The following is an 11,465-nucleotide window of genomic DNA, read 5'->3' as shown; positions in this document are numbered from 1 at the left end:
TCAGCGTCGTCATTAGGCAACACATCAGCATCAATCAGTTTATTATGGTACATTAACTACATAATTAGCAAAGGCAAAATAGATAACCGAATTAGCCAAAATGGGTTATGTTTTTTTTCAGTTCGCCAAATATGTCATCGTCCAACAGTTAATTTCATCTTCAGCACATTTTGTGGCATATGCCGCGCAGCCTCTTCGTAGTAGGTATACTTATATTCGTCTCTTCCAGCTGCACGAGAATAGACGTGCTCAAGCCTAGCAACGTTTTTGATGTTTATCTTTTCAAGCTATTAGCTGGGGACAACAGTTTGAATTATTGTTTAGCAGATCAGGAATCGTATTTCAATAAAGTTTTCAGCAAATATTAATATAAGAAGAAAAAAACAATTACTTCAACGCTTTCCCTATACCGGGTTGCATTTAAGGTTAAGAACAAGACAACTTATTCGGAGCAAAGAATAAAGTTTATTTAATCATAACATCGTGTCGGACGACAGGGGATGAAGCGACTTTCAGAGTCATCGTGAGAGAGAATTGCGTAGCTCCTACCTTCCTTCGTAGGTGAGAACTGACAGACGTAACGAGAACTAACGAAGTCGACACAGTAGGCAGTGACATGCGCGGTAGAGGGTCACTCACACTGCTTGTGACATATTCTAGCGTTTTATCAACATGGTTTTTCCCAACAAACAAAGTATCTTTTAGGGGAATGCATAATAATTTATCCTATACTGATGATTCTGAACAGTTTGGTCACGGGTTGCAAATATAAACACGTGACCATACTATTTCGTATAACCTAACGCACCGAAAAGTGTGGACGCAACAAATAGGAAACCCAACGAAGTTTAACTGGAATAAAACCGCTCGCTGGCAACGCGCGCGTGACGTCACCCCCGCCACACTACTCTTATAGCATGAAGACTGTTTACTACAGCCAGTTCTGCATTTGCCGTGCGACAAAGGAGACGTACGACTGCGTTTTTGAGTGTAGCTCCTGTGGACTTGGCCTGTCTACTTGACGGCAAAAATGTTACCTCACGCAAACTATGAGAGGATATCAGTGCAACCCCATTCGGCAGGGACTGTGTTTGGATCTTTGTTGGTGAATGACAATTCCGCCACGCCATATTCTGATGCTACACAGGTATGGAAAAAGAAATTTGTGGACTTGTAAATCTTCCCATTGAGATACTGTTTACAGCTTGTTGCATCTCCCCCGAGCACATGTCTTTTCTCACTTGCCCCCCATCGCAGCACGATCAGCAACAAACTTTGCGATCTGAAGAGATACTTTTTCCAAAGTTATCGTTAACTCGCATGTGGCGTTGATTTTTGGAGTTTGTGTGATAATTGAAATGAGTGTAGAAGTTAGTCTTAAGTTTCGATTTTAGTTAAGAAGTTGATTCGATGGCTGTACATCTTTAGTCACGGGAAAATAGTTTTAATAGCTAGTAATTAATGAGTGAATGTGAATTTCCGTTGTTTGTTACTTTACAAAGGAAGATTTATTTTTCCGAACTGTTATTGATCTAGGGCCTAAGTATGAGGATAGATGAGAGTGAAGTGTGTGATTTTGAGCAATGCGTTTAGAGACCTAGTAAATAATCAAAATAAGCGTGTGTATATATTTATGAAACAGAAAGTCAGCATTACTTGCAAATTATATATATATATATATATATATATATATATATATATATATATATATATATATATATATATATATATTATATATATTTGTTACATTATTGTCGTGACATTTAGATTTGCCAAATTCATAGTTTTACCAGTGTAAAAAAATTATCGAGTAACCCTCCTGAACATATTTACGTGAATTTGCTGACTTGTTACCTACGTCAGAGATTAAACTTTAAAAGTTCAAATAAATTGAGATACTATGTTGCGACCTTGGCATGCGGAATGTAATTTTTTGAGCCAAACTAACATACTCCTAATTTTTTTTGTAATTAAACCAGATTTCTGCTATTAAATTTGTTCCAAGATCAAGGTTATTTTCTTGGGCAGGCATGCTGTACGTACTTAGTAGCAAAAGAGACTTTCACTGCGCTTAGACTTTTTTTCTATATCGTCCAATCAGTCAGTCTCTTGCTAGCTTGCCAATTTCTAGCTCAAAAGGGACTATTTTAAAGTATAAGTGGCAGTTCTTTGCATCGCGTTTGTAAACATGAGATACATTAATAAAATTTTATTGCCTTAAGTCATATTTTCAAAACCTGCAAAATTTCAAGTTAAGTTCCAAGCTCTATGGTAGTGTTGTTGACACCGATAAGACGTGACATGGTGACATATCCCAGAAGCTACAGCTGAGTGAAAAGGACAGGAATGATAAGAAATTAAGGAAATCTTTACTTTTAAATCTGTTTCTTATTTAAGCCAGAAACCCCATTTTACAATCGTCAGTGAAAGATCAGGCAGTATTTGGTAAGAATTTTGCGAGTTGCGATAGAAGTTAGAAAATTTACAAACACACACACACACACACACACACACATACATACATACATACATACATACATACATATATATACATACATATATATATATATATATATATATATATATATATTTATATATAGCCTACACACATATATATAAACATAGATTGGTACAAAGAGATACTAAATTGTACTTTTGTTGGCCATTTACTTGTAAATGGTTTTTTAGCTAACGGTCAAAATCCTGAAACACCGACATTCTTATCGTTGGTTCAGTTGATTTTTTTCATCACGAATCTTTTAAAATGTAGTTCAGACGTTAAAATATTAAGGCTTCATAAGTGTGTATGTAGAAACCCTGAACTTTTTATGAAATGAACAGTACATAATCGCATAGATATATGGAAAACAACGTTTTCAAAAGTATGCTTTTTTTTTTTTTGAGGAGAGGATTTTTTTTATTAATATGCAGTGAATTATTTGTGGACTTGGAAACCTCATGAAACAACCAAACATCTATATCTCACTTACACTCGGATGGGTCTAAAGCCGCCTAGTAACGGTGTTCCTCTCACGTACGTTAATAGACATCAAAGTTATTTGACATCGGCGTTTCTGTTCCCCGCAGTATTTGCGGCTGTGTATGCGCAACGTATTTTATACGAACATTTACTTTATTAATATACTTTAATGAAGTTATAGGAAACACGACGCATAATAGAGTATTTATTTATAAGTGGTTAAAGATTATTTTAAAACTAACAGAATTATTTTTACCGCACAAAAAAAAATAAATAAATACGAGAAGCAACGGAGTCGTGCTGTCTCATCAATCGACAATGACGACATCAACAGCAACAACTAGAGTGACGCTATAGAGTGCGCCTCCCAGAAGGATCGCTCAGCTGAACGAAACTTTTTGAGACACCCCACTAGAAATCGATGATAATTATTTGTTGGCATTAACTGTGTTGAATAGACTTTTCCTACGAGGTCGTAACATATCAGAACTGAATAATGCCATGTGGAATGGATTTTTAAAAACCATTGAAATTTTAATGTCTATAATAAATGAGAAATAACAACAGCAACAGCAGCATGCACCGAGAAACTGTTGCGCTCTTGGGCCCCAAAGTAGCCTTGCATATTGTTCCTCCTCGTGTTTACATCAGGTGGACGGTAATGGTAAAATAGTTTCCTTCTCGTGTGTGTGTCTGTATATATATATATATATATATATATATATATATATATTGTATATATATATATATATACTGTATATATATATATATATATATACTGTATATATATATATATATATATATATATATATATATATATATATATATATAAATATATATATATATATATAACAATATATAATGTATATGTTTAGGAATGTAGTGAGTTCATGTAATTCTCTCTCTCTCTCTCTCTCTCTCTCTCTCTCTCTCTCTCTCTCTCTCTCTCCCAAACACATACACTCAACCGCTGTCTCAATCATCTGGTGAACTTTTCTTCTGGCCTCTTCTTCCCAAAGAGCATACCAGCCTCTTCTACCCCTCTACCCCTGCTCTCCGTGTATCCTGTCAGACATTTTTGACCCACCAGTTTTGCACATTTCTTAATTGGAGCTCTTTGTCCTCTCCTGGTATGTGATTTCAGAAGCGTTAAATAAAATTTTTATTCCACAAGCCTTTTATGTTTTTGTTTCGTTTTGCTTATGACGACTGCTATCAAAAGTTTACACACTTAGGCTACCTAAATAGAGATGACGAATAACCATCAACCATATATATATATATATATACATATATGTCTCTCTCTCTCTCTCTCTCTCTCTCTCTCTCTCTCTCTCTCTCTCTCTCTATATATATATATATATATATATATATATATATATATATATATATATATATATATATAAATTTAGGTATAAAAGCCTGAGCTGATATGGTTGAACCTTCTTATGAATATTTCACAATGCACAGTACTTTACTAACGTATATCAGTAAAGGCAATGTTTTCTATATTATCATTATGTATATATGTATGTATGTATTTTATATATATATAATATATAATACTGTATATACACATATATATGTAAATAATTATTTAGGAGAAGTCGGCTCTAGCTCCCAAAGTGCGTAGTAGTTCGAAAGGGCTCACCCCCATCTAACTGATCGATAGCTTCCCTAGCAACTGAGAGAGAGAGAGAGAGAGAGAGAGAGAGAGAGAGAGAGAGAGAGAGAGAGAAGGTCTAACTGTATTTCATCATGAAATTCTAAAGAGATTTCGACTATCCATTTTGCATGTGGTGAAATGTCAGATTTTGGGATGGTGTAATTCTTGTATATTTAAGCCCGGCGATTTTCCGCGGGCTTGGATACAGTTGTTAGGCGGGATTGGATCGGAAAATGTTTACATTGAACGGGGATTTAAGACCGAAAAGGGCTTTGCTTTGGTTTTATATGTCTTGTACAGACGTGAAAGTTTGGCAGGAGATTTTCAGGTTTATTGGAATTTCCTTCCAATAAACTTTGCCTCTGATTTAAACATAGCAATAATTTCTGTTTATGTGTTGTATCCTATACGTAAGTATATATAGAGACAGGTATAGCAACATATTATGTGTAATGAGAGAGAGAGAGAGAGAGAGAGAGAGAGAGAGAGAGAGAGAGAGGTGGGGGATATGTACACTTGGTAACCATGTAAGTATATAGAAATTGCCACTTAATACATACATACATACATACATACATACTTATACATAATTCTCTCTCTCTCTCTCTCTCTGTACCTTATCAGAAAATGAAAAAACTCAGGAGTATGCCAGTTACTCATTTCCCAAGTACTTGCTCAAAACAGCACATATCTCCACTATATTCTGATTTTCGTAATCATTCAACTAAACCTTTCGTTTAGAGATGAGGAACCTACACTTAGGACTTGGAAGTCGAAGTCGCATAAGATCATCATTCTCATTATCTCCTTCACAAAGTTACTTCTTGGAAGCCATCTGGCTCCTGTCAACTATTCTAGATAGGGTATTTGAGTCGAACTAGGCCTAAATAGAGATCTCTCAAAAGGCCTATCATTATGGCCTCATTGGGTTGTCATTCTCAATAGGCCCTACGTCAGCCTTATTCAAAAAGTCTAATCATCGACAAGACGACGCGTTAGTGGGCCTGGCCATCTCCGAAGAGAAAGTCTTTCATTAAGGTATTACTATTAGAGTGGAGGTAATAATTCTCTCTCTCTCTCTCTCTCTCTCTCTCTCTCTCTCTCTCTTTTTTTCAGCATCAGGCAGTACAGGATTTCTGTTTTCAATTTCATCTTTAGATGATTTCTATTGCCATACATTTAGTTTACGATATATATATATATATATATATATATATATATATATATATATATATATATATATATATATATATATATATATATATATATATATATATATATATATATATATATAGAGAGAGAGAGAGAGAGAGAGAGAGAGAGAGAGGGAGAGATTTGATTGTTTCATATTCTTTGTAATAATAATGATAAAAATAGTAAAATTTCCCACTGAATTTGTTATTGATGTTGATAATAATTTCTACAGTAGAAGTGTGTTGGCCCAAGTATGTCATTAATCGTAAAGTACGTAACCCCAAGACTGATAGGGAGAATTTTAGATTTATCGTTCACAACTCTCTCTCTCTCTCTCTAAACGAAATGTATGAGAATAGAAATCTCTTATTTGTTTTTTGTTTGCCAACTGTTCACCAGGGTTTTTCAGCTTTATTAATTTATATAATTTTGCAGACATATAGTAGTTTTTTGTCTGGATTTTTCTAATATCTCAAAGTTAAAACCAATTCTTAGGTTAAATTACCACTGAGAATCTTGCAGTATGCACGTGTTTTACACACGTGCTTGCTTGTTCGTGCGTGTTTATATTTACCTGGGTTTGTTGGTAAGAGTATGTGACAGCAATCATCGCACCCAGCCGTTTCTGTGGCAAGAGGCCAAGGTCGAAACTGGTTATCGTCATTGTGTTTAACACCGTTCTCTTCGAAGTTTAAAGAAAGTTTCAATCTCTCTCTCTCTCTCTCTCTCTCTCTCTCTCTCTCTCTCTCTCTCCTCACACACACACACACACACACACACACACACACATATATAGTATATATATATATATATATATATATATATATATATATATATATATATATATATATATATAATAATAATATCCAAATTTAAAACGTACATTGATAACTTTGTAGTGTGTATATATATATATATATATATATATATATATATATATATATATATATATATATATATATATATATATATATATATATATATATATATATATATATATATATATATATATATATATAAATTTAAAACGTACACTGATAACTTCTGTAGTTGAGACCCGCCAGATTCACTTATAAAAAGATTATGAAGGAGAGCCATGGGTTAGAAATTCTGCCATCTGGTCCCTAGGCTCTTTCCTCGTGTTTTGACTGGCAGATGACATGTGGAAGGGCGACTGTCCTTTGTCGGATGGGAAAGGGAGCAGTTGTGATTGAGTAGGAGAAGAAGGGAGGACACATTAACTGTCGAAGAGTTGGCATAACAGGGAGAGATCTCAAAGGGTGTTTAACAAGTTGTGGTTCGAAGGGTTTTGAATTTCAAAGAGTTGTCAGTTATTGATGTTTTCCTTTCGGAACGTCGTGAAAGACCATTTTTTTTATGCTTTAAAAAGTAGGTTCTTTATTTCATCAACGTTTTTAATGTTTTTACATATAAACACTGTTTCTTTTCGTATATTAACAACTATTTTTTCTTCTCTTTGCAGACTAAGAAACATCCACCAAATCACATCAAGAGGCCCATGAATGCCTTCATGGTTTGGTCGCAGATGGAACGTAGGGAGATCGTCAAATTTGCTCCAGACATGCATAATGCCGAGATCTCCAAACAACTTGGACGTCGCTGGAAGATGTTGTCAGAAGAACAGCGACGTCCTTACAGGGATGAAGCTGAACGCCTAAAAAAGTTGCATATGCTAGAATACCCTGATTACAAATATCGCCCACGCAAAAAGGGACAGAAGGCTCAATTGAAGGGGGTCTCAGACAAAAATGGGGGAAAAGTATCCAAAGCCAAAGATCACATCAACAAAGATAGAACCAAAAATGTGGTTAATGTCATCAGTAATACCCATATTACTCATACGCAGGGTCTTGAGGTCGATCACAACAAGCTTGGTATCAAGATCACCATAGATGATGACTTCAAGAAGAACCATATGGTGACCCAGAAAGGTGCAATGGCACTAACCCCTCAGTCACCCCCAGAAGTGCCAGCAAGCCCACCGTGTGACCTCCCAGATTCTCCCGAGAGTGCCTCTATGTATGATGACCAGCACGCCTTTACTTACACACCCTCTGTCACTAATCTCTACAATTCTACATCTTCATCTACAACAAAGAGCAGCATGGCTACTCAGAATTCAACATCCAGTACCACAATGTGCAGTTTCTCCAGTCTTATTAAGCAAGAACCTGATGACCCTCTGTATGAAGCTGTATATACTCCACAAAGTTTGGCATCTCCAGGTCTTGCTTCTCCCAAATGTGAAACCCCAACAACCCCCATTATCAAGTCAGAGATAAAGACAGAGACTCAGAGTCCAAACAGCCCAGTAGAAGCAACTGTAGAGCATCCAACACTAGATGATTTGTACAGCATCACAGATTTTGTAGCCATATCTGACATCAAGATGGATCTGGATTCTATTGATGCAGATATTGATTTTGATGCTGTAAGCACAAGCTCTGGATCTCATTTTGACTTTGCAAGTGTAGCAGAGGAAACTGATCATTTGTTATCAGACTGTGGACTTTCCAATACTTGGATTGGTGCCAATAGCTTCCTACTATAGAAGGGGAAATTCTCATGATCACTTGCAGCGAGTGTTTGTTGACTACTGTATTTCATTATCTTTCGTCTAGACAACGAAAGTAAAAAGGGATATAAATTCTGTCCAGCATAGACTAAACTTTCTGTACTCTAGTAAAGTCAATAGTATTGTACATGAGAGACTTGTTGGATTGGGACCAACCAAAGTCCTAACTACCTACCAAACTTACAAAGCCTCCATAACGGTACCAGTGCCTTCAAATCATTGTTTCCTAAGAGTTCACAACAAACAGACAGACAGACAACCAGCAAACCGCATTTAAACCACAGTCTGGTCATTCAAATAGTGCACAAAACCATCTTGGTGATACATATAAATAATTATATATATAGATATATTATAGACCTTAGCCTCTTGCTGCCAGCCATGTAAATAAACATTATATTCTCTTGTGAAAAAATTAGCTCCTCTGGGGATTTTTTCTGATAATTTATAAAATGTTTGAGGCTTTCTGTGATGTTTATTATTTAAAATATTTGAAGTAACACTGTTTGGATAGCTCCTGTCTTTAGCCGAACTAATTTATGGATGATGGAAAGAATTGAAAAGTGAGGCTGCATGGAACTACGCAAAATTGAGAAATTGGATGTAGTTTAGTGCTTAAAATGTCAGCTCTTACTCTAATAGAGCAAAGGTGTTGGGTGTTCGTATAATCAGTGAGCCAAGAAAGGATGCAGAGGCAAACATAGACTAGGCATTTGTGCCTGCAGATGGCCAACAGCAGTGGTAGAAGTTATGTTATGTTTTGGAAGGTACTTGCATCCGTACAAAGTGGGAGAACAAACCTTAAAGACTAAAAGTAGGATCTAGACCTAACGGAGACCAGGGGCTGATCCCCTGTGCCACTCCGGACTGCTCATTAAGTGACAAAAGACTTTTCAATCAACTTGTTAATAAGTCAGTGGTGTGAAGTGTAGAAGGACATGCGAATGGTTTCAAGAATGTGCTTTGGAAAAGCTGCAAGTAAACAGACTATAAAGCTTTGCCAATATTGGAAATGGAAAACTTTTGTAGAATGGAGCTTCAAGGCCGGTGCTACAAGATTGCTTGGTCTGATGAGTGGTTCATCAGTTGTCTATCACAGTACTTCACTTTCAACACAACAAAAGAATAGAAGCTGAAGTTTCCAGCAACCGGATTTATCCTCGAAAGTGAACAGGTAAGAATTGAAATTTTCAGAGTCGTAGTTGAGATAAAATACTTCATTGCAGTTACTAGATTTAAATTTATTCTTATTCGAGTTTGGTCAAGTTGTCCGGAAATGTGTAGGTTTGCTGAAACATTCAAATTATAGTCGATCTATTCGTAATTTCAATTTCATTTTTAGTTAATATTCTTAATATTAGAAATACTGTGCATTTGATTAGTACGTAATCCATACCAAATATTCGAAATGCAAGTAACATGTTTTTTCTTGTATTTGCAGATCTGATATGATAGGGTTTTGCGCTCGAGGACCACTCAGGCTGCATCATGTTATAGAGGGCATTGGGAGTGAAAGGACCGTTTGAATGACGTCATCGGTGCAATAAGCCAACCAAGAGGCGCAGTTCTTGGGCGCATTTTTGTATAGAGGAACCGAAAACATTCAATGAGCTTGTAGTAAAATAGTGGTTATATTGTTATCAACATATTTGTTTTCATTTTTTTTTTATTTTTTTATTGTTTTATGTATATTTTTTTTTTTGTTAATATAAGTCGCTGGTTCGACCTCCCTCCTTATAGACCAGAGTTGTTTACGTGAGTTCTGGCAACAAACAAGATGTGAATTCAAGGCACATGTTCTTTGAAGCCATACTTCGTCCAGTCAGGTTATGCAGTACTTAATGACGTCTGTGAACACGCTCTCTGTCCCCCACCTGTTACCGATGACGTCGTCGTTTTACAGTGGACTTATTAATTAGCGTGATGCATTGATGAAATGTTTCTCAAAAACCTTGGCAGTTTTTGTTTCGGAATCTAGTCAGTACAATAATTATTACTGTGTATAGTAATAAAATGTCAGATATTGTCATGTAATTCATTTGTATACAAACCATTTATTTGATTTGATTTTTGTATTTAAAAGTTCAATTTTATGTTAACAAATTTCAAAGTTTATGAACAAAATATTTCAATCTGGTAGAAGGAAAAAATTAAAAACTTTTGCATATCCTTTTTATGCAAAAGCTGCTCAAAAGAAACTTGGAAAAAAAAAAGAAATAGGTTATAAGAAATACAAAGTCTATTAGAAGTATAAAAAACATCAGAAATTTTCACAAATGATCTCAATATTTTCAAATGACTTCTCGTTGTAATTTGGTACATATATATAAATATATTTTTTTTTCTTTTGTGTAAATAATCTTCGTCTGTCACCTTCCCTTCCTTCTGCCTGATGTCTCTTAATACATTTCGAATCTTAATAATGTTGTACATAGTGTTATTATTGAATATTCCCTGTACAGTTAAACTATATGGCATTTTTTCTGTAAGACTTATCGAAGGATTTTATATATTTTGTAGAGTTAGTTCTTGATAGTCCTAATGACGGGGCTTCGAGTCTAAGGAACAAATACATTTTTATATGTTTCAAGTGACTGTTGTGTTTTTGTCTCACCTTTACTACTATTTTTCTAACTTGATAATGATATGCTTACTGTATTTTGATACATATGTCACTAAGACATGAACAAGCCATATCATGGGACTTGCATCAGAATCCTTTAGAAAGGACGCCTAAAAGTCTTCAGTGGATCAAAATAAGTTCAATAACTTCCAAAAATATTTTACTCTATACTACCAAGTGCAGTTAAAGCTTCGGGCAACTTGACATATATAATATCATTGTTTAGATGAGAGATACTCTGCCGTATGGTAATGCAAAACTGTAGTATGCTTTATTAAAAAGACCTATGCAACTTACCATTAGCTAATGAGAAAATAAACTTAGGAAAAATGGTTTAAGAAACGGGAAAATAACCAAGAGATCTATCAAAGCAAATCATTTGCTCGATTAAAAAGTAGCTAATAAG

The 11,465-nt window shown here is 35.2% G+C and overlaps 1 protein-coding gene across 1 annotated transcript; it reads left to right on the top strand.

Moving 5' to 3' along the window:
• Positions 1-935: 935 nt before the first annotated feature.
• On the top strand, positions 936-11,030 carry LOC136840998 (transcription factor Sox-3-like). Its single transcript, XM_067108016.1, has 3 exons — positions 936-1,147; positions 7,324-9,610; positions 9,878-11,030. The coding sequence occupies exons 1-2, from the start codon at positions 1,031-1,033 to the stop codon at positions 8,410-8,412; spliced, it is 1,206 nt and encodes a 401-aa protein (XP_066964117.1). The 5' UTR covers positions 936-1,030; the 3' UTR covers positions 8,413-9,610; positions 9,878-11,030.
• Positions 11,031-11,465: the final 435 nt, after the last annotated feature.

The sequence above is a fragment of the Macrobrachium rosenbergii genome, chromosome 8 (genome assembly GCF_040412425.1).
Source record: "Macrobrachium rosenbergii isolate ZJJX-2024 chromosome 8, ASM4041242v1, whole genome shotgun sequence".
Classification (NCBI taxonomy): domain Eukaryota; kingdom Metazoa; phylum Arthropoda; class Malacostraca; order Decapoda; family Palaemonidae; genus Macrobrachium; species Macrobrachium rosenbergii.
The sequence above is the reverse complement of the archived record's forward strand: the minus strand, read 5'-3'. Positions and strand labels throughout refer to the sequence as shown.

Coding starts and splice junctions, on each gene's coding strand:
- LOC136840998 (XM_067108016.1), top strand. CDS start 1,031: ATGTTACCTCACGCAAACTATGAGAGGATATCAGTGCAACCCCATTCG. Junction 1,148..7,323: donor CATATTCTGATGCTACACAG/GTATGGAAAAAG, acceptor TTCTCTTTGCAG/ACTAAGAAACATCCACCAAA.